Below are 24015 nucleotides of genomic sequence, written 5' to 3'. Positions count from 1 at the left end.
CTGCCTGATTGATGCAATTTTCAGGGAAAATTCCAATTTTTACACCCATATTTGAGGTGAAATGTGTGCCATCAGGGCGGCTGTTTGGGCGAGCTGGTTCATCATCATAAAACCTAGTACTTGAAAGACACGGACACTAGATACTTATTTTTATTCATTGCAAGTGAATCTTGCGATATGTAGTGACTTGTGTTGGTATAATCTGCTGGAATTCTGTTACTTTAGTGCTCCCACAGTATAAAAACGGGCACTACTTGCAATTAATAAAAATCTGTTGAAATTTAGCATATGTGTTGTCTACTTTGTATCAGTCAGTGTCTTTCAAGCGCTGCAAATTTCTTCAGGGGTACCATAGTCTGGCAGAGAAGGTCCAGGGCCATTGTAACTGGTCTGCAAAGGGCAAAGAAGCCAGTGGGGAATATTATTACAGTGGACTCTCGATAACTTGAACTCACTTAATTCTTCTTGCTGCTGCTGTCGCAGCACAAAGTGTCAAAAGAGTTGTAATGTTCAGTGGAGACATATTGCAAGCTGTAAGAAAATTGAGTGTTTATCATGCTTTTTGTTAGTATTTGTTGCTACTGTTGTAATCCTGCTTCGGCAATGCTTTTTGCTTTTGGTGCTGTTTTCTCGGAGCCTGACATTTTTTAACAATTCCTCTCCCGTAATGGCCCTCAAGTGAGGGCTACAGTATTCATGAATAAATCAGTAAACACCTTAGACCCATCATATCAAGTGTGTTAGAAATGCTACACCAATTTCTACCTTTAAACAAATTTTCGGTGTCCTGTATTATAAATTTAAGCACATCATTATTTCCAAGTTACATGCCATCGGAATAAGGAAGCATCCCTAGACAGTGTCCTGCTTGTAGTGGAGAAATTCACAGACAATATCCCCCAGGGAAGTTTGAATACCACTGCAATAGGTGCAGGAGTGGACCATTTTCTGATATTTGGCTATGCATCAAAGGGACTGTGCAATGAATTAAATGTCGCTTGTAAATGTTTTCAATGCTTAGAAATCATGCTAAGAAGCATCCACACTAAGTATGTGTCTTTGGAACTGAGCAGTCAATTTATTGTGAATTTTTAAAAACTGTTTTTTTTTTTAAATTCGCAGGCTGATTGGTGTGTTCGTAGTGACCGATTTTGGAACTAAAATCGTGAAAATAGACGTCACTAGTTCAGTGACATCGGCAGGCCACCACACACTGTCATTCTCTGGAGCCACGACGTCACGGGCACTCTTCCGGTAGTCGTGAAAGTCATCCGCTCGTGCTGCCGCGCAAGCCCCTGGGGCGAGCGCGAGCCTGGTCATTGCTTTCGCGCATGTGGTTTCAATTTATCTCTGCCGCCTCTTTCTGTCGGGAGTTCCGCAGCCACGTGCAGTGTCTTTTTCGTCCGCAACAACAGACAACAAGCAAAGAAATCCGACGCGCGCCGCAATCCAGGAAGGGGAAGAGAGGCCGGAGAGACGCTGCCGACGCTACTGCTGGGGCGCTGGGCGCGAAAACCGGAAGTCGCAAACCAAACATCGGCAGATGACGTATTCACGGGCAAGCCCAGTCCCAGAGCAGTTTTCTTAATTTTTTCTGGTGCCCCACGTGTACGAGTTGAGTGGGGAGAGGAGGAGCGTAATTTTTAATCGTATATATCTTCGTTGTTATTGATGCTAGCTCAAAAATTCGTGCGCTGGAGTGACAAGTGATGGAATGCCCACCTCTCGTCTGCTTTATGTAACCTCAATTAATTTATTGCATAGTCCCTCTAAGCCTGTGGTTAGCACATGTGGTCAACTGCCAAAGTAGCAGATGTGCCCAGCACAACTCCAAGGTGGAACGTAACTGCCTTTCACCCCCAGCAACCAAGAGTGAATCTGTTGCTTCTGTTTTGCTACAATTGACTCTTTTCTAAACTCAAAGCTTGGTTTCTCAGTGCTTAGATTTCAGATTATTATTATTTTTTTTTTTTTCTGTTAATGCGAGACAAGGGATGCTGAGAATTGCAAGATGCTCAACTTCTGATCGTTTTGCGGCAAGCTCGAAACACAGAAGAGCACTTTTGTGCTGCAAAGGAATTGGCTGCCACACATACTTAAAAGTAGGCTAGAACTGTGGCTTTGATGAAACCCATACCCGTAGTTTAATTAATAACCCTGAAGAGTGATGATGTCCAGCTGTGTAAATATAGTGGCAAAAGACATGCTTCTCCCAGTGTGCAAGTGTTTTAGCGTCCTATGCGAGCTGCTTACCTTGAAATTTCATCAACTTTCTATTATTACTGCATAGAAGGGTAACGAGACATATCTAATGTAATTTGGCATTTTGGTAGCAGGATTTGTCTAAAAATAGCGTCAGAGTATATTCTTCAATAAAGCCTTGCCTTGTGTATTAAGAAGAACCCAGGGGCAGTTTTAAACAGGGTAAGACTACATTGTAATGTTGGTGCTTCTGTACATATGCAGTCAAGCCCACTTACAAGGGGACTCCATTGATGTGTTCATAATATCTGACAGTTCTTGCAGGTAACCTTTTTAGAACCAAGCAAAATCTGTGGCAACAAAAACAGTAGCAATTCCAATTTATTTCGGTAATGCAGACCTGATAACCGTAGTTGCCAGAATGAGTACCATGCAGACAGCATTCATTACTAAGTCTAATCGTAAGCTGATGCACTCACAGTTAACAATGTCATCTTCAGATTTCATCTACTCTCTCCATATGAGATTCTTAATTTGTCTGTTAGCCTTAAACTTCACAGATGACGCCTTTTTTTTTGTGCAGCACCACTATGTCAGGGCATCATTCTCCGCACAAACACAGTTTTCCAGTGAGACAACAGAAATTGCTGGCTTCATGTCGACATGTTGCCTCCTTCGTCAAGCCTGTAACTATTATACATTTTTTTGAAGGTTCCACAATTACCTTCCCATCAGCTACCAATGAATTGCACCTCACACATTGCAGAAGTAACTGCAGTAATTTGCGGAAAAGAGTTGCATTTTATGTACTATGAACAACATTGTGCATAGCTATCTTTGTTGAAGGCTTCACTTTGTTCGTTTCTTTTTTGTAATTGTCATAATCGTCGACAATGGAGGACAAGGCAAAGAGCCCAGTGTGCAGAAATAAAGGCATTGGACAATCAAGCGCTTTGATGCAAGCTTTTAAGAGAGAAAAGCATTTCAGTGTGATTAAAAAAAAAGAGAAGGGAACTGCCTTTTCTTTGTCTGCTAACAAAAGCTTTTAATAGGGGAGTAATTACTCATTAGTGTCCACCCACGCAGAGCCATACAGCTACAAAAGAAAACTGTACAACTTCAACAGAAACTTCACAGTTCAAGAAGAATTCATCTACTCCACTTTGGAGGATTCCCCTAAACATTGGACCAAACAAGGCTTCAGACAGAAAGACGACTTTCCCAGCACGGGGGTTCCAATGCTAAAGCATTAAAGAAGAATGGCTGCACAGCTATCTTCTTCGGCCATGGTGGCAGAAGCGTGCCCCACTGCGTTATGCACAGCACACATGGCGAAATGCGAGGACAATTTAAAAAGGAAAGCGGCCACGAAATGAAGATTGCCACTGTGTATACACACAAGCAAGGGTGCCCTGTGCATTTGTGATAGTGTAACAGTGAGTCTGGTTACAACTTACGCATGGCACCATGTCACTGTCTGTGTCTGTGAAAAAAAAAATAGAATTCATCATTCATGGGGCTGTTCTATGAAAAGGCTCAACTGTTAATTTTTTTGTGCAGACATACTGAATCCAAACATGTTAAAGACTATTACATGATGAAATTATATTGAGCACACAACAGGACTTGGGTTCTTCCGAACAATGCATCATTTTATTGGTCATTCTGAACGATGCATGTTTTCAACTCAATCTTTCACCGTGTTTCTTCTTTTTTTTTCAGGGACAGCAACGAGACGTCTGTTTAGAAAGAGAGATAAGATCTCAGGGCAGCACCTGTCGCATTCGCTACCCTTCTACAATCGCCGTCAGCCAACTCTGTACATATGACAATGCCATCAAGAGGAACAAAGCAAAAAATGCATGGCAACGTAGCGATAGAACGAGCAAGTCTGATGCGAACCGCCTTGCGGCAAGGAAGCGGACAACAAACTTACATTCCATCCACTTTTAGGGACCAATCACCGCTTCTTTTTCATGCGATAAACACACACACACATGCACACACATAAATCCAAGGGCCCTGTATTACTGCCCAGAGAATCCAATAAAGACCAAATCATTGCTGTGTGTATACTGCTCGGTCTGCTACAACTGCCTCCGAACAAAACATAAATGCTAAAAATGCATCTTGTTCAAACTCAAGTCTGCATAAATGCAGTCTCTCCTACCTGAACAGAAAGGGGGCACAAGTTGAATAGCACTTAATCTGAATTGCAACATCAATGCACAAGATCACTGGGAAAATGTGTATAGTGGGTTGACAACAGCGGCAGGTAAACTCTACGTCAAATGCTTCAACAGGTGCTCATAGCTTTGCCGATAATTCATTGTTTCAATGCCAGTTGCACTGCTCTGGTTTTGTAGAGGAGTTTATAAGTTACTTCTTGCTTTCAGGTGATCATCCACATTTTTTTTTTTTTGCTTCAACTAGCACTTGGTGTGGCCCATTTTGACTGGGAATGTTTCATCTGTCCATATTTAAATTTAACAAATGATTACTCCTGAACTTAGAGTCTGGCTGTTACTTGTGAATGCTTGGCAAGAACTTTTGTTCTTAAATATGGGTGGTTCCTGGTGGTTGTAACAACATTAGTGAGTTTTGAGGAAAGGAAATCGTGCAGTAACCATCTCACTTCTTTGTGGACACCTCATCAGTGCCATGAGGGAAGGGAGAAAGATGTCGTAATGGAGGAGTCTGGAAAAATTTCGACCTCCTGGGGATCTTTGAAGTGCACTGACGTCCCACAGCACACGGGCGCCTTCGCGTTTCGCGTCCATCGAAATGTGGCCGCCGCGGTCGGGTTCGAATATTAGGCCAAATGATACATGCTGCCGGTTCAGTAAAGAGCACAGTTGGTGTGTCACAGTTACAGCAATTTTCTGCCTCATACAGATGTTGGGTTTGGAAGAGCCAGCATTACAACTAAAGATGCTTTTAACATTTGCCAGAGAGAATTTTGGAAGCCACCACTGCAAAGCCGAATTCAGCTAGAACAGAAAAATATCAAAATTACATAGTCATATAGACAAAAAAACAATGGCATGATCCACGTGTTTAAGATTGCTTGAATCTTTTAACTCTTCTTGCGGAATAACACTAGCATTATAGTGTCTGGAAATGCATCATACACTTTTGCAGTATGGTCCAATAAGCAGCCAACAATATTGCAAAGTAGCCCATATCATTATTGCTTTCAACTAGATATAAATCGCACACTTTGGTGCTTAAGCCATTAACTGCTATGCTTCGTGCTTTTATCCTCGGCAACACACACTTGTAGGGAAGAAGCACATTGGGCGTTGACACCTAGTGACACGAAGTGCAAATTGGTCATTCTACAGACAGACATGGTCTACCAAATCATGAACTTCTAATCTGAGCAAACAATTCAAGGACAGCACCCAACAGTGCTGGCCTGAAACTAACCGATAAACTGATAACAAAAGCATGATAACCCAACATCTCTTGGGTCGCGTGCATAACCCGCCACTGCTGAAGTGCTTTGAGGGAACAAAAAAAAAAAAAGACTGAAGGTTGTTCTCACTACATGATTCTCCAGATATGCATCCAGTATCTCAGAGAATCCACCAACGCCCCGTTTTTCTCTGTTCTGCTTTGAACATGGCAAGGCTCTCTCTCTTAGTGACCACCGCAGCTAATGCCAGAGCAGGAACTGTCCACTTTATACAGGCTGTATGGCTGCCAAGAAAGAAGAAAAAAATTATTGCCTCTAGCTCTTATTTTTTTACCCTGTACAGATGATATGAGCATTCCTCGCCAGAAGATGGAAGGCTGCGTACAATTGTGGACACAGTTTACAGGATTCGGGGTCACGGGAAAAATTTTCTGTTAGGCATACCTCGGCACCATGAGAGGTGGCTTAAACGCACTCACGATCACTCGCACTCACATCCACTCAGTCACACTGGCACTCATGGCCGCTTGCACTCATGACCACTCGCACAAGCACTCACTCACACTTGCACCCATGACCACTCACTCTCACAATCGTTCACTCACGCTTATGTCCACTGACTCACGTTCACTCACTGTTTCCTTGTTTGCTAACAATGGAGGGGATGAGAGAATTGCTGCCGCGGGCGACTGCGCTCGTGGCGTGCCCGGCACAGCCTTGGTCCCACCGAAGTGGTGGTGAGTCGCGCGGGGCTCTGCAGAGGTCTTTAGACAATTTTCAGTTTCGATGCTGTAAAGAAGCGGTAAGTTATCACGCATCTCCCATGTCCCGAATGAATGTCACGCACGTATGCTCCCACGTTTTCTGCTGAGACGATGAGTGCTTGTTTAGCTTCAGCCAAGATGCTTAGACACATTTTTCAACGGTCGATATCTAAGTAACAATAATGGTTTTGCTTGACAGTGGCCTTGGATGGTGTTTAAGTACCAATATTGGGTTTGCCTTAATAACGACGTGTCCGTAAGTCTGCATGAACACATTGGAGGCAAGTGGCGACTATAGGTACTTTTCTGTGGCGTGGGAAACAGAGAGTGTTTTTGTAAAAGATCCAGTGAGGTCGTCGCCAGAAGGGCACGAAGGAAGACTATTTAGGAGTGGAAACTCCACTGTCTGCGGCGACCAGAAAAGGTCACAAGCCCGCGGCGCCATTATCATGCTGGCAGCCTGGAAAGAAACTACTGCCGTTTCGTCAGACCGTGTTGCTCCCGTTCAGCCGTGCGCGCCTGACTTCTATTGAGGGCACTTTCGCGCGCTTCTTTACCGCTGGTAGCCCGAAGAGCAAGTGGTGCTACGCTTCAACCATTTCAGCGCAGTAAAAAATAAAACGCGTTCTTTTCCATGATCGCTACAAGATGATCTGTAGCTTCTGGTTGTACGCAGGGCTTTTGTTTGACACCCGCACGATGACTTTGATTGGATGGGTATAAGCGCTGCTGAAATTTGTCGAAGGCAAGCATGCCTTCACGTTCGTCAAGTATGTGACCATGCTAAGTTTCAAATGCTGGAGGAGAACGCGGGCGTCGTACGGCGCAGCATTTATGACTACACGTCAGCCGAGAAGGCAACAAGCGGCAACAACTTCTCACCTTGCTCACCTTCTCCCTGCGACACTTGTAACCACTTTTGCAGTTTCGAACAAAACACCTGCGTTCCATCTTAGTCTAGCAAATTCCGAAGGAGGCCGCACTGCGCGTAGCAGCGCTGTTAGTATTACGGCCCTCGAACTGACACCGACAAGAACTGTAGCTGCTTGACTTAAGGGCGCAGAAATACAACGTCCCGGTGTGCCCGCAGAAGCAAGCACCCGTGTCATCTGCTTGTCGTCTGCTCTGAGCGCGCGCCGCTGGAGAGCACGCCGAAGCCGCCGCCAGGCGATGCACTTTTTTTTTTTTTCGCTACGACTTCTACGAGTCGCCGCATGGCGCCGCCACTGCATACGGCCCCGTCGGCGCGTACAATTGTGACTTTATCTGGTCGCCTGCGCTCGCTCGCGCTGACGGGAGCTTCACCTCCTATATAGTCTTGCTCCGTGCCAGAAGGGAAATTGCTGGAATAGGTGCCAAGTACAGATTTGCCTCCAAGCCTCTTGGGCTTACTTTGGGGTGTAGTTAAAAGCAGGACAGGGCTGGATTCTTCTAGCTCCAGAGCAGGTATGCGTGACAGATCTGTGGACATGCCTGCCGTGCAGTACGTTGTCTGCGCTCCACATAATCCCCATCTGAAGGAGCGTTTAGAAACCACCACGGTGTTTCCGCTTGAGGCCGTTGTGTGAGGAGACCACAGGCGCATCTGAGTGGTAATAGGGCATGCTAACACCACCTAAATATTGTCCCATAGTTCGCCGCGTCATTGGTCGAGGAAACGTCAATCGTGGAAGAATGCGTATACAGCTAACTTGTGAGCCATTTTGCAGTGCATTCCCTTCTGAAATACTAGTGGTACGTTACTGAGAAATGGCCCTATAAAGAAGTTTTTAGAGGAAACCATAGTATCCGGTTCAAAAGACTCCTCATGCTGTGTCCAGATATCAGTGCGGGAAGAATTGCTGAAATCGGAGTGTGCAATCAGAAGTTATTCCATTAACAGTATTGAAAACACAAACATAAAAAAAACGCACTTCACTCGCCCACAGCCGAAGATTGGGTCTGACAATTCAGAACCACGCCTTGCACACATGCAGCGGAAGCTTGTATGCAGTTGTTGAGTTGCCAGGGCAGCCTTCAGGAGCCCAAATTGCCGGCGGCGTACTTGTTCCGCGTACATGATGCCGACTGGAGCCTTTTCATGACCCTAAAAAAAAACGGTCTTTAAAACGAAAGCTTTCCTACGGCATGTCCCGCAAGTTTCACCGATTGCATTGCTTTGACATGCCCTTCAGCCGCTCCGGAGCTGCACTGGATCAAACATGTAACTAGCCATGTCACTCGCCGCAGTGGTTCTGCCACCACAGCTGGAGCCGCCGTGCATGCACTCTAACGCTGTCAGACTGGGCGACTCGTCGCGCGCTTGGCCGCGGTTTAGAGGAGCGCACCACTTGCCTAGGCAGTGTGCACTTTGCCATGGATCTGAGCGAAGCTGGCAGTCTCTGAACGTTATGCAGAGGACATTGCAACATCGTCAGTAAGCCACATCTGATCACCCCGCAGATATTGTGAGGAAGAAGACGAACTGAGCAGTGGCGCGGGCAGGAGCGCTCGCGCTATGCCAGAAGCCATTAAATCATCTAATTGCCATCGATCATCGCGTCTCCTTCGACTGGCCGCCGCATAACAATATTGCCCGCTCTGACTTTGTGTAACTAGGTTTTGAAGAGTTAAACCGTCAGCAATTTTTTGGACTCGGGGGAGATCGTGGGGTATATAAACCTCAACTCGTTCCTGTTCCACGAGTACAGTCCAGTGTCAAACATGCCGACGCCCTTCGACCTTTTATGAAAAGCTTATTGCCCCCCTACCCCCCCACCCCCCACACACACATACACCGCCCTCTGCCTTCAGTCCCGTTCTCTTCTCATCAGTTTCGGCTATAATGTCCGTAGGACGGTTTTTTCTCCACTGCCTTCTCGGTATCGGCGGTTTGAGCAGCAGCACTCGCTTGTACGATACTTTTTGGCAAAACGAAAACTGTCGCCCCTAGCTTGATTCTTATTAGCTTTCATTCACCTGTATTTTTTTTCTTCTGTAGTTTTTTCTCGAGCGAAAAAAAGGTGACAATACTCAGAGACATTATATTTTGGATCCCTTTTCATAGTACAGAAGAATTAAAGGGGCTGTGAAAGGGGCTGTAATAAAGTTGCAGCATGCCTGGGATGTTAAAGCACGCCGCTTCAGGAATAGTGTCCAACAATAATTTTTTAAATGCGCTTTGTAGAAGCTGAGTTATCAGTAGTCAAAATTTGAATTTCAGCGTCTTTGCGCCTTTCCCTCTCCTCTCGTCACTTTTTGCACGCTGGAAAATAGGTGCTCCTCCACCAACCCCCCCCCCCCCCCCCCCCCCCCCCCCCCTCCTCTGAGAGCGGAGCTTCCTGACCTGCCGGAGCAAAGCGGCTTATTGGCCGCCGCCACGGTAGCTGCCTGACGTCTGCAAGAATCTAAACAATGGCCACATCTCACCTTGTCTACACAGATGTGGGGGACGGAGGAGGGTGCGAGCATGAAAAAGTCGCCGGGAAGGGCTCGCCAACTTTGACGCGTGATTGTGGGTCGTCTGCTGCATGTAGAAGAGTATTATTTGGCTCTGGTTTTCATGGCAACGCAGTGCAGTGATTAAGTGAGTTAATGTGCTCTCCTCGGAAGGCGTTTCAGGGCCCCTTCAAGTCCGAAATGTACGTCCAACCAATCAAATAGGGTGCGGCCAATTTGGTTGCTGCCTCATATCTACTGCCAAAAATCAGCGATACATTTCGTCAAAATCGGCGCGAAACGATTATTTCTAGAGCAGGTGAAAACATTAAATATTACCACTCCAGCTATCTCCTTGGAGTCAAGGCATCACCATGTCTGATGCTGTGCATACAAAAAAATAAAACCACAGGCTTAATTTGCGATGCGGGGCTCCTTCAAGTACATGATAAGAACAAGAACTTCTAGCGTTACCGAAAAGCACGCTTGGTTTCTTTGTCATTTCCGGGCTTGAGCCGAGCTTGTGCAGGTCAAGAGCCGGGCCAAATGGATCGGATTCTTCTCGTAGGTATGATCTAATCGAAAATTATGGCCAGAGCAGAACTCTACAGTGCACACACCCAGGCACAGAAAAAATCCTAAGCGTCCATTGCAGTACTTGAGATCCCACCTTTCGCTAGTTATTGCCGAGAAGCAGACAATTGTTTCAGCAGCAAGCGTCGGAAATCTGCGCATGTGAGCTCGAGCCGTGTAAGAGGCGTGACAAGAGACATCTACCTTTCTAGCAGTGGCAAATAAAATTCAATCAAAGGATCTGACAGCTCGTAACAGTTCATTGCTCCCGCGAATGGCCTGCACGCAAGCCAACGGTGAACTAGCAATGCAAGCAGCCACAAGACTGCCTTTCCCACGCTAGAGAAATCCTCTGCTTCAGTCGTCAAAGACACCGGCATGATGCCTTATGCTGCCTCGAGCACCCTCTGCAGTGAATATTTGCTTCTCTCGGCTCTCGGCAACATGAAAGTAGCTAAGCGGAGACCGTCGCCACGGAACACACGCGATAAACTTCGCTGTCGCGTCCGCTCGCCACTCATGTGCACTCGTAACCACTCGCATCCACTCATATGCACTCACACCAACTCCAACCCACTCGTCACTCATGTCCACTCACAACACTCACTCCAACCCACTCATCAACCATGTCCACTCGCCACTCAGATCCACTCACACACACTCATGACCACCCGCACTCACATCCACAAACTCTTACTCACACCACGGTGTAAGAATATATGTAGGTGCTGACAGTGCACCTGGGGGCACGACGCACGACCAGATCTTGTTCGCTGCTCCTTGCACTTCTCTCGAATACGGACAGATGGCGCCACACGATGGGGGCGTCTAGTAGCTGAGCTGCGGGTAACGCAGGTGTTGCGCGATCGTTCGGTGCCACGGTGTGAACGTGTGCTTTGTTAAACAGAAGGTTTGAAACAGCTGTCGGCACCAAATAATTTTAGCCGACTTCGTATTTTACTTGTTGAACTGCATGAATGGGTGGAACAGCAGCGAGGACGCTGCCCTGCGATCCTTCCGAACTCGTTATCGAAATGCATTCACTGCAAAGCTTTTTCGTTCATCCGCACGAATGCTAAGAGCGTAGTTAACTATACCGACTCCTAAATATAAAAGGTCGGCCATCACATGCATGCTCCCAGATTTGGGCCAAAGAGCCTAGGCGTACATTCAGACTGCTTGAGCAGTGTAATGCGCGAACGCTGTGAGATGCCTGCCTGCCGTGTAGAAAACATGGTTAACTTCAACCAACTGTAGTTCTTTAATGTGCGGAGAAACCTCAAAGACGTTTCCGCATTTCGCCTGCATCAGAAATATTGCCTCCGCAGCCAGGAATAGAACCCGCGCTCTTGTGCTCCAGCGCTACACGAACGAGCACAGGTATTGAAAAAAACCAAGTGTACATTTGTGATGTTTTAATGGCTAGTGCAGTGCACTTTTAGCTACGCGACGCAAAAATAGTTAATGGATATTCCTCTGGCATTCCTCCTGCCAAGCTCATCTTTTACGCCGACACCGGCTGTGCTGAGCTGTTGTCTCCCTCAAGGCAAGACTGGCGAGCATGCGCAGAGGTAAAATACTTATATGACTCCAAACTGCGATTGGCAGATGTCAGTTTAGAATAATTGCAGTTGGCATGGTAAAGCAACTTGTTGACAATAATATCGGGCCACGAAATTATCCATCGCGCGTTCTAGGGCCCGGCAAATAATGCAGCTGCATATTTGTTATAAATCTTACCGGCATACCTTCTGCCTTTCATACCATCATGTTTTGTTGCACCAAAATATACAGCGGGCGGAAAATGGCCACAAGATTGCCGACTGAAATTAATTGCTACGCTGCCATGGCATGTACAGGTAATGCTGAGCACCTATAGAACGTTTAAGTACCCGGACCAGTGCTCAAGAGAACAAACTTTAGCATCATGAATGCCGATGAAGACGGAGCTTGCACTTAAGTGAGGAGGTGCACCCAAGTTTACATGGTAGAAGAAGGACGTGTTCCTTGATCACCGGATAGGCATGATGAACTCTAGCTACCTGTGCGTAGTTTCTTTTGAGGGCTCCATGCTGGATCGGCGTCTTTTTGTTTTTCACAGGCTGTCCCCGAGGGCAGCGTGGCAGCGGCGGCTGCGGACCGCTTGCTTGCCTGCTTGGCACACGTGGCTGCAGACCGTTGCTTTCTAAGAGGCTTTCTTGAATTTGCCTCTTTTGTCAGAGATTTGGGACACCCGGGAAAAATACTGGGCTCAGCATTCAAAGACAGCACCAGTTTCTTGGGTGCATTTAAAAGTGCATTGCTATTGAAGTCAGTGTAGTGCGATTTTATATTGTATGCCCTGGAAAGTGCTTCGCACAGACGTAGTCGCTCGGTTGCAATATTCTATAGTCCGTTTCACATGCAAGCGAAAATGCTAGCGAATCCTAGCACTGCCGCGGAAAATTTGTTTTGAGTCGTCGCGGCGACGAGCGGCGAGGTTTCAACAAGTTGGAAATTTTCGCTGCGACGCGCCACTCAATTGCTCAGTTGCTTACATGTGAACCAGCCTTATCTGCTCTGGTGGTAGCCTGGTGCCAAAGTTTTAGGCAAGCAGGCTCCGATGGAGCTTTAAAGAGTGACGCTTGGTGCGGACAACTCCAGTAGGTCGATCTACAGTTGGTAACGAAGCACTCGCATCTAATTGGCTAATGAAACCGGCTGGATCCCTGAGGTGTGCCACCGCAACAACCAATACATTACAGCCACTACGTATATAGATAGGCCGCGATGACCATGCATGGCGTCAGCTCGCACCACCATGTGCGTTTGCACAATGATCACTGCGGCTGGCCCTAAATTGCGACACAAAAAGCTGGTTCTAGCAAGCTTTGTTCATGCACAGTGATTAACACAACATGGAAGTTGAAAACCTCACGCCCACACCTTGTGACGCACTGTGGCAGCGCAAAAAACCAACAAACACAGCCTAAGGCGGCACCGAAAGCCGCACAAATCGCTTAGCCGCGTCCGCCGCTCCGCAAGCGAATGGCCCCTTCTCCGCAGCACCCCTGTGCCGCTGCGGTCGGCGCATGTACTAGAGGGCAAACATGATCTGTGCACGCTCTCCGGCACGGCGGGCGGGCAGTGTCAACACCTAAAATATTGTTACACCATGCTCACACTCGCGTCCACTCACTCTTACATCCACTCGCCCGCACTCACGTTTATGACAGCCCACACCCACAAACGTGAGTGTGCCGACCTATGCTGTTCGGTCAGGCAAACAGATTACTGAAAACCCAGGAAGCGTGAAAGGCTTGCGTCCTCCCTTCCCTAAAACAGATACCAGCTAACCCGGTAACAAAGTGATGCAGAAATAAATTCTTTACCGCACACCCACATCCCGTAAACCTTTGCCCATGACCACGTACAAACAATACGGGGCCCCGCACAATTGCCAAAAGGACAGCTCAACACCACCGCCATTCGCATGTCGTGAGGACAGATGAAAAAAGTTGGCCTCACTTTGCTCACACTGTTTGAACACTGCAACATCCTTCTTTTTAAACAAAGCTGAATGGGTTGCAACAATAATGGAAGAACACCAGTGTGCAAATAAAAGAAAAAAAGTCTGGAGGGGGGGAGGCACATGACTGCACATTAGTTTTTTTTTTTTCTATTCCTATCCCGACGTAAATGCTGTATGTTTGCAATGTTTGCTGCAAGTTTGTTTTTTTTTTTTCACATTATACATTACAAACCGCAGCAATTAAATAAAAAAAAATCGGAGCACAAGAAAGTCCCTGGCAGCTGCTACCCAAAGTCCTCAGAAGGATGGACAGTTGCGCGAGTTTATTTTCAATTGTAACAAGAAATACAGGGCAGAACGGGACAAAGAACAAAGGAAGACTGGACAACAGACAACAATGCTACTAACTAGAACTGCTGTATTAATACACTTCTATTAAGGAAGAACATACGTTTCATTCCTTAGTGTTTTGCTTGGTTCGGTTTTATACTCTTCAGCGTGATATACAAAAGTCGTCAGCACACTGAGATTATCATGCATGATTAGCATTCCTCAATTCTTGGGGCAAGCAAATGGAAACAGCAGTGTGGCATGCATTTCCTTCAGGTGACTGTACAGAGGTCGAAACGGAGAAACATACGCATGAGAATAAACTTGAGGAAAAGCGGTGCCGTCATCAGCGTCGCCTTTTGGGCTTTGGCCGGCGCTTGCGGTCTGGCTGCTTCGGTAGCAGGCGCCGCTTGGGCTGCAGCTGCTGCTCGACCAGGTCGGCGAGCTTGCCTTGCTCGGCAAGCATCGAGAGGAAAGTGCAAATGAACTGGTCGTAGTTGTGCGTTCGCCGACAATCGTCCACCTGCGGAAAAGTGGTGCCGTCCTCACCTTCAGTAAAGCGCTTATCAACTATTTTCATCAATAGGAATGCGACTAAGGAGGATGGGGAAGAACGCCATGGTGACAGGGCCAGTTTTGCCACATCTGGAGATTTACACGGACGTTTGCAGATATGTTTTTGAGTGGCACGGTGTTAAGGTTTCTGCGGCTCGAGGCAGCATTGCTAAAAGATTATGACGGCCATTTATTTCCCTCTTGTTCATGGGATGTCTCGTATGACTTCCTAGATCTAAAATAGGCTGAATGCCATAGCTACTCAATCATAGGTTTTTCACAAACTGACTCATTTGACAATAAACTATTAGATAGTTTAAGCTGGCCAAAAAGACAGAACTGGTACTCATTATGGGTGCCAGAAATCACCATCCTGTGTGCTTTTATGTTCAAGCCTACACCACCTGTCCTAAAGACACCTAGCAGTAACTTGAGGAAATAAGGCCCAATATGATGCAAAATTAAAGGAAAACGATAATTAGTGTCATGCACAGGGAAATATATTTATGCCTAAGGACCCTAGTTTCCCGAAATTCCACGAAAAATCGCGGATTTAAACATTTCTCACGTAATTTTGAATTGGCAGCCAAATTCTCATTTTTTGATACAATTGTTGTTGCGGATATCAGTAGGAATGACAGAACAATGGGGAAATGACAAATTTAACTTATTTGCATAAATACTATAACACGAGAAGGAGCTTGAGAACTCAGAAAAAATTTAAGAAATAGATGTCAGTGCGCGTTAAAGATAATAATAATAATTGGTTTTTGGGGAAAGGAAATGGCACAGTATCTGTCTCATATTTCCCTGGACACCTGAACAGCGCCGTCAGCTTTACATAAGTCATGCCATCACTGTGCTGTGGACGCAATCTTGTAGCAGGTTTCAAAGCTAATGGCAGCTGGGTTCCCACTTGCCCATCTCACTAACCTGTCATAGCATGTTTTCACTTGCTCGAGGGTAAAGAACACATACTCGGATGATGCTGTTATACTTTAGCTCCAAAGTATTTCAGTCTCAAGAAAGTCGCGGCAAAGCGTAATGCTGCGAAGTGCAAGACAGGAGGCCTTTGCGCCACCATTAAAAAAAGGCTTGATAAAACTATGGGTAATCGTCCACAATGGACAGTGTCATAAAAAAAGGTTCACCACTTGCAAAAGTAATGGAGTTTATTGCGTTCCACTGCCTTATGGCTGCAACTACTATGGGCAGACGGGCAGATATCTGAATTTGCACCTGACTGAGCACTTTAATGTGATTGTAACGAAATTCGAAATTCTTCAGGCCACCCATAGCCTACGGAGGATCTGCTGCAGGTCAGGTTTCTATCAGGTTGTAGTTTGCAAGCGAGCCTAAACTTAGTCAAGAATCGTCAGTCATAGCTGCCAAGTGGCAAGTGTACCTGAAATCTGCTCAAGAACTGAAATCCAGTGACAGAGACCTCGCACTGTTTCTTTCTAACGACCAAGGTGACGATATCAACATCCGTCTTTCTGGGCAGGAATGAAAGCACTGACCCCAACATTCTGTTCCATTGCACTCAAATATTTGTCCATCAAAATCAACTCTGTTGACTCAGAGTCGTCATTCAGTTGTTATGAAGGTCTAGTATCAAACAAGTGTCATTCTTTGAGTGAAGATAGCCGAGTTACAACCACCATCAATTTTAGAAGAAGGACCTCCGCAGCATGCAAGGCATGTGTGTAAAAAAAAAATAAACTTGCACGTTCCTTTCATTCGTCGTATGCTTCCCGTGGAATTTCAGGGATACTTCATTGTACATCCGCAAAATTTATGATTTTCCATTGAAAAAAGTAAGGGGCTTTATTAATGCCTTTATAAACGCATAGTAGCAACAGTGGATTGGGTGTGCTCAACAGAAGATGTACGACCTGACAGCCATAGCTCCGACTAAATGGAAATCATGTCCGCTGCTGTGCCTAAAGGCATGGGATCAAGTCCAATCCCACATTAAATGAAGGAAAAATGCAAAATGCCCACATTCTGTGCTATTTTAACACATGTTAAACAACCTCATAAGTGCAAAGAAGTGCCATTTGCAAATACACTCACAACATATTTCCGACGCTTGTCGACTTCGTCCTTGAGTGCGCTCTCACAAGCGTTGATTTCAGCCTCAACGGTCTTGAGCAGTGCCAGCAGGTCGTGTGGCGCAAACGGATGCTCCTCGCCAAGCCTCACCACGACTAGCCGGTCTATCTCTCCACTACTCGCTGCTCCTGAGGCGAGAGAGACACGGTAATAAAAAGTCAGTCCTGTAACCATGCCGGGAACCAGACATGAAACAATCAGAAACTGAACCACACGTCACCGTTCAATGGAACTATCTGTTTTGGGCTCACTGCCACCACTGTAATCACTCTTGGAAATAAAGAAATGCAGTCACTCACCAAACCAGAGAATATGGGACTGACTTTTCAGAGAGCCCATATACATTCCTTGCTCACGGGTTCCCAGAAGTTCCTTATGAACTAAGAACCTGTATGAGCTCCAGCATCTTTTACATGGTCAGTGAGTGCACTTCTTCGTTTCCACTACGATACCTGACCAGATGAAATTTCTTCAAAGTCTGGACTATAATACTCATTGTCACTGTAACATCTGCCCATTCCGCCAATATTGACAACATATTCCAGAGTCTATGATGTAGCTGTTCACTATTGGCATATGGTACGTCTTAACCAGAAACTCGCCTGACACTGCCCCTGAGCAAACAGTGTAATTCGAGTCTGTGGTATGTCCACTGAGAATGCTGAGGCATGCAGCCTCCATGTGATGGGTGTCAGCTATACCACTGCCTCTTCACCAACAGGGGGTGGGCAGAAAACACCTTGCGATTTTGACGCTGCCTCTGAATATTTCATGGTCTGAAACTGTGCTTCAGAATGCAATGTCAAGAATACACCACTTCAACTGGACAAGTTCTTCTAGAGCTTTGTCTCAACAAACTTTTCACCGCTACACATTGCTTTACCTAAGCTTGTATATTTGTTCTCCGTGATCTTAAAATGCACTGGTGTCTCGCCAAAGCAACCTCACCTGTTTTTTTTTTGTTTTTTTTATTGCGATAGTGTGCCTGGTGGCATAAGGTATTTACAAATATAGGTACACAGTGGACTCTACATCTGGTGGACGGCCTATGGGAGGCCCACATCGGAGCAGGTGTTTCTGCCGGACAGCACCAGTTCGACAAGCAAGCCAACTGTATTGAAACGGGCAAAAATTCCTTGCAAACTTGGTTTTTCTTTCTTTTTTTTAGGAAGTGATATATTAATATCTGGACCAGCACACATTTTGGTCGTCACATGCGTTGCTAAAAACTGCAGTATGACACAGCTATCTATACCTGGTTACTTTACCTTGGCCTCTAACAGACACTGGGGCATAAATGATGAACAAAAAACCAGCCCTGGGCAATTCCATCATCATCATCATCATCATCAGCCTGACTACACCCACTGCAGGACAAAGGCCTCTCCCATATCTCTCCAATTAACCCTGTCCTTTGCCAGCTGCGCCCACCCTTTGCCTGCGAACTTCTTAATCTCATCCGCGCACCTAACCTTCTGCCGCCCCCGGCTACGCTTGCCTTCTCATGGAATCCACTCCGTTACCCTTAAGGACCAGCGGTTATCTTGCGTTCACATTACATGCCCTGCCCAAGCCCATTTCTTCCTCTTGATTTCGACTAGGATGTCATTAACCCGCGTTTGTTCCCTCACCCACTCTGCCCGCTCCCGGTCTCTTAACGTTACACCTATCATTTTTCCTTCCATGGCTCGCTGCATTCTCCTTAACTTAAGCTGAACACTTTTCGTTAGCCTCCACATTTCTGCCCCGTAGGTGAGTATCGGTAAGATACAGCTGTTGTAATGGCAATGTTACATGAAACGGAGTGAGACGTCCATCCAGTGAGCTAATACAGCATAAAAGACAACACAAAAATGTGAGAAGGATACAGCTCCCACACGTTACAACAAATGGTGACAACCTTCCTATTTGTTCTTTTTTGTCACTGAGGACTGCTTTGCCTGCATTACATTCACTTGTCATTACAGTATAATGTTTATGAGCGTATGATGTACTTTTGAATATTTTGCATACTACTGAAACACAATTGTGATTTCTTACAGTTCACATTAAGTCCTTTTTTTCATTCATGTACTGCCTCTGTGTACAGCTAGCTCTGACATTTAGGGCATTTGAATAAATAAATGTGCTGTTCCTTAAGCGTCTAACATGCCAAATTTTTTGTTGTACAGAAGTTTGATTGTGGCCTCTTTTCCACATGAACCTGACACCTATTGCGGAATCAAGGCAACACTGTTACGTCCAAGAGTTTCTTCTTGCAACTGTTAATTTCTTCTTTTCTAGTGGAAGTGAGAGGTATGTTCCAAGCTTTAAATTCACTAGCATTCAGAGTACATAATGCAAACATTTTTAGAGATACTACTGCACACATGCAGAGGCCATAAATCTAAACTGCCAGGTAAAGAACTATACATTAAGATAAAAAACTGAACACCAAAACTGAAATTCATAGAGTCAGGAAACAGCACTGTTTTCGTTATATTAATTTGCTTGTTGAGTATCAGTATTTATGCTCATTGGCTACACAATGTTAGTAAGCATAGCCAAGTTGCAATGGCTTTCTTGCCTGAGGACTGCTGCTGCTGTGGTTGCTGCTGTGTCTGTGTCTGCGGCTGAGGCTGAGGTTGAGACTGAGGTTGCTGTGGGGACAAGGCGGCCGGTTGTGGAGGTGGTGATGCACCCGGCGGAGATGCTCGCACAGGAGAGTTAAATGCACTTCCAGCCTCCGAAGCCGTGTCCGTGCTCGAAGAACCCGAACTGGGGGCAGGCGAATGTGCTTCCATGAGCGGGCTCTTGGCATAGTTGTGCCCATCAAGTGCCGGTTGGTCCCGAACCTGCAGAGAAAATGCAGCGTTACAGCTCGCTACAGTACCATGAAAGTCGTTGGGACAAACAATCGGACATCTTCTGCGCCAAGTTTTCCGATTTGCTCTTCCAAGAAATAAGTGGTTTGGCATCGTGCACTTTTTGAAAGGAGTCCTACTCCACCTTTCACCTTCTTTGTCAGTCAGTACTTCCCCCTCCTGCTGGCACCCCTAGTGAGTAAAAGGACAGTTCTACAACGCTTCAAATGCTCGGCATGACATATCCAATGCCATAAAGTTACACTCCATTTTTCTTATCTTCTTTTCCAACACTGTGTTCATGAATGTGTTCTTCAAGGAAACAAGCGAACAGTGAAATTTCATTTGCACTGACAAAAGAAAACTTTTTCTGACATTTGTGACAAACTCTGTGAAGTTTTGTTTGGGACGGAAAGAAATAATAACAACTGGGTACGGATTCGGTAAGGGTTGGGATATGGTTGAACGCAGCACATGGCCAACCAAAGTATTTCAGCTCCCCTTTAAACAATAGTAAGCTGCTCATTTTCTGGTACAGCATTCTCAGTTTAGTAAGCCAGCAACATCCTGCAAGTAACTACCAACCAAAAGCTATCACTGACATAGAACTAGCCCAAAACTGGCTAAGCGAGGAGCATTTACCATTTGCTGAAGCGCTTCCAGAACAATGCCGCGGTTTGTTTTCAGTGTCCGCAGCTTCTGTTCGTACGCTTGTCTTCTGTCAGGGACAACGGCCATAAGGTTGAAACGAATATCCCCTCCACCAAGCCGCTCTGTGATGACCTGTGGCAGTACATTCACTAGTGAGGCAGGCGAAACTTCAAAGCTGAGGTTTAGCATAAAGCAAACATGTATTACGCACAATATACCACATGTTTACAATTTCTACTTTGAAATATCACTGAAGCTACGCTTCTGTGCGCATCCATTTTTCAAACATTTCACCAACAGCTAACTTTCATGAAGGGATACTGGCACCGAATCAAGGCAGCTGCTTCTATTCTCCATTTTTTTCAGATTTGAATTAAGTTATTTAAGAGTCACTGATAATAACAAAATGTTGAATTTCTGAATATATTAGAGGTTTTTGTTGCTTTCAAACATTTCCTACCACGGCTTCTATTTCCCAAAGACAGGAATCCGGCATAACTTCATAAGCCAGCGCTGACACGTCTAATGTTAACAGCATGAAAAAAAATCTAATATCTAATTGCACATTTTTGACTGCTTTCTAAGCCATAAGGCAAGTACTACTGAGTTATGTTCCACATCAAGTTTCACAAATCATGATAATTAACTACATGCAATGCATCTGAGAAGATTTCTCAACCAGTCTTACCATATCATGCTGCTGTTGACTGCACTATGTTCAATAATAAGGGAGTAATAAGGGACGCCAATGAGTAATTACTCCCTTATTACAAATCTACTCCACCTTGGGGGATTCCCCTAAACATCTGACCACCATGTTCAATAGTTTCATAAATCGAAGCCACACTGTGACCATACCTGCCACAAATAGTTATTGCCCATTGTCACAATGTGCAAAGCAGGTGTGGTAAAGAAAACACCCTAAATATTTGGCACCTGAATGCTGCAAGCCACAACTAAATTCTGGCATATGATCAGTGTAATCTACACTGAGTAACCTAAACCACTAGTGTGTCTGTCAAGAAACAAAGCAAAGCATTCTTGCCATGCGAAACTTGTCCGTCCAGTCTTGGCCAGACTGCCACGGTCCATGGTCAATGGGAAACGGCTTCAGACCATCCAGTTCATAGAGGCGGCCATCAATGGGTACATAGCTGACAAAATGGAATGCTTCCATGGTCCGACCCATAGGAACACCGTGGGGCTTCTCTTGGGGCTGCCGGGGTTCCGGCTTGGCATGCGTGTTATGTGCCCTCGCCAATTCGGGTGTATTGCCAATGGCGTAGCCTTTGCTCTGTGCCAAGAGAAAAAAAAATCATGTGAGACAGTAGCCATTCTGGTTCGCTTGGATGAATGCTAATGAGTAATTACTCCTACATTTCAAATCTACTAGGCCTTTCCTGCTTCAAGTTGTTGATTTATTCATCCTCACCCTGCATTCTACAAGCTGTCCAGAGCCATCCTGACTCAGAATGGCTTGTAGAAGGCAGGGTGAGGCCGAATCAATCAACAACTTGAAGCAGGAAAGGTGGAGTAGATTTGAACTGTGGGAGTGATTACGCATTAGCATCCACCCAAGCAGACCAATATGGCTACTGTCTCACATTCTGACTAGATAAGTTGGTAGAGTGACTGCCCCAGAAAGGCAGTGGTCCCAAACTCAGTCCCAGGACCAGATCACACTTTATGTGAAGTCTGTAGAGCTTTCTTACACAGCCGGCCATATGGCTGTGCTTGGGTGGATGCTAATGAGTAATCACTCTCTTATTTCATATAAGACAACGATGCATTAGAAACTCATGTAAAGCTTAAACAACGAGCACTGACGCAAGACCTAACAGTAAGATCAAGTTGTTCTCTGCACGGATGGTGTGTATAAACATCACAGTGGGTGCCATGTTGCTGAACCAGGACAGCAGTGAAAGCCTGCAAGCTGAGCTTATCTGCTTTTGTCACCAGCTCTGCTGTGTGCACGTTTGAAGCCATACGTGGTTCACCACCACGGAAGCCGTTATGCCACACACAAGCATCTACAGAGGGCGTGATTCCATTTAGAATGCAAACACAGTAAGTGACAGTGCAAGAACTATTTTACTGACAATGCACTATAAGCGAAATAACATCATGCGAAATCATAAGCACACCTTACAAGGAGCTGGAGTGGGAACGACACACAAGTATTCTACCATTATAACGTATGGTAAAGAGAAGGCAGAAACATGGGGGGCTTGACAACACAAAACAAAATGAACAAGCGAAGAGGGGGTGACTCAGTCTACTAGTCAATCTATCAACAAGAGGACGTCTTCAACTTGCCGTCGGAGACAAGTCCACTTGTCGAAATGTTGGTTAACAGACTGAGGCTCCCCCTCGTACTGTAAAAATACACGTATGTTTATTTTTGCTCCCTCTCAACCATCTGCAATCCCATCTTTGCTCAGCAGGGTCTCATAGTGAGGTGGTATTTAAGTCACAATATTATTTAATAAAGCGACAATATTGCTAGGTTGTGCAGCCTGTCCTATGCTCTCCCCTTTGAGGTCATACACACTGACGCAAATTCGAGGCAATTTACAGAGCAAGAGCAGTATTGTTAAGGAAAAAAAAATCGAGTGTCTTGTTTACAGTGACGGCTGCAATTGAATCTGCAAAGCGCAAAAATCGAGACACTACAAGAACTACATGTTTTTATAAATAACATGGCACAACATGAATATGACTGCGATATTCACATTTGTAAACGAGGCTAAAAGAGACCAAACCTTCCTGTTCAATCGTGCCCTTACCTCTGGATCCATGCTTTTCGTGTGCTCTTTTAACCTGGTGAGCGTCGAGCCCAGGTATATCTTGGAGCAGTTGAGCAGGATACTCAGTAGCGAATGCGTGGCGCAGGAATTGGGCACGATCTGCAACAGGGAATGGTGAGTCGGCGTACCATCGAGCTGTCACTTCGGCCAGCACGTCTACTCCGACATACCTGATGCGCAAAAAAGATCGAGTTGACAATCTCCTCTTTTTCGACAAACTTTTCCTCCTGGACGACAACTTTCCTCCGGGATCTTCTCTCTTCGATCCATTTGAAGAGGAATATAAAGCCGTAGACGGGCCTGCGAAGCGACCATATGAAACAGTTCGTAGTTTACCTGTTGTGTTGACGCGCCCGAGTGTAATGCCTTAAACAGATGACATTAAAAGTGCAGAGCTCACCCTTCTATAGACTTTTGAAGATCGTATATTTCATCCACCTGCACGCCCTTCACGCCAAAATCCTCCAGCAAGAGCGTGAACAAACCTGCAAGTGTGCCAAAGAAGAGAAGATGTTGATGCCCGCAATGTTTGTGTGTCGATCGGTTACAGCTGCCGCGCTCGGAAGTTAGTTGATACCTGGATCGCTTTCGAGTTCAAGCCAGCCATCAGCGAGGCGATTGAGATCCACTGGCATGGTGCCGAAAACGGGTTATCCGTTACCGCTTATCAAAAACATGCTGACAAACAGCCGGCGAGCGGCAAAGCCGGTCAAAAAACTTTGTGTTAGCGTGGCTTCCACTGCCACATGCCTGTAACTGCGTTTTCACCGTCGAGCAGAATGTCATAGTTAGCAGACGAGTAACTTCACATATCTCTAAGCCTAGCAGC

General features: G+C 45.7%; 2 protein-coding genes across 2 annotated transcripts in view; one reads left to right on the top strand and one right to left on the bottom strand.

Moving 5' to 3' along the window:
* stan (Protocadherin-like wing polarity protein stan) overlaps positions 1-4275 on the top strand; it is a 61984-nt gene extending 57709 nt beyond the window's left edge. Inside the window, exon 33 of the mRNA XM_077639290.1 lies at positions 3925-4275. Within this exon, the coding sequence (XP_077495416.1) occupies positions 3925-3949 (25 nt within the window). The 3' untranslated portion in view covers positions 3950-4275. The remainder of the gene's footprint in view (positions 1-3924) is intronic.
* On the bottom strand, positions 3829-23967 carry caly (ubiquitin carboxyl-terminal hydrolase calypso). The gene is made up of 9 exons (XM_077639291.1): positions 23764-23967; positions 23587-23671; positions 23357-23486; positions 23166-23285; positions 21425-21673; positions 20371-20511; positions 19452-19719; positions 16847-17013; positions 3829-14738 (listed from the first exon to the last, which is right to left on the bottom strand). The coding sequence occupies exons 1-9, from the start codon at positions 23819-23821 to the stop codon at positions 14562-14564; spliced, it is 1395 nt and encodes a 464-aa protein (XP_077495417.1). The 5' UTR covers positions 23822-23967; the 3' UTR covers positions 3829-14561.
* Between the last annotated feature and the right edge of the window lie 48 nt (positions 23968-24015).

Source organism: Amblyomma americanum, chromosome 10 (assembly GCF_052857255.1).
Source record: "Amblyomma americanum isolate KBUSLIRL-KWMA chromosome 10, ASM5285725v1, whole genome shotgun sequence".
NCBI classification, from domain to species: domain Eukaryota; kingdom Metazoa; phylum Arthropoda; class Arachnida; order Ixodida; family Ixodidae; genus Amblyomma; species Amblyomma americanum.
Note: the sequence above shows the minus strand (reverse complement) of the source record. Positions and strands in the feature narration are given on the sequence as shown.

What these genes read in the sequence shown, in the direction of transcription:
- caly (XM_077639291.1), bottom strand. Translation starts at nt 23,821, where the DNA reads ATGCCAGTGGATCTCAATCGCCTCGCTGATGGCTGGCTTGAACTCGAA. An exon ending in GGACGGACAAGTTTCGCATG is followed by an intron (nt 20,512 to 21,424) that starts GCAAGAATGCTT and finishes GTACTGCCACAG; the next exon opens with GTCATCACAGAGCGGCTTGG. An exon ending in ACAAGCGTCGGAAATATGTT is followed by an intron (nt 14,739 to 16,846) that starts GTGAGTGTATTT and finishes ACTTTTCCGCAG; the next exon opens with GTGGACGATTGTCGGCGAAC.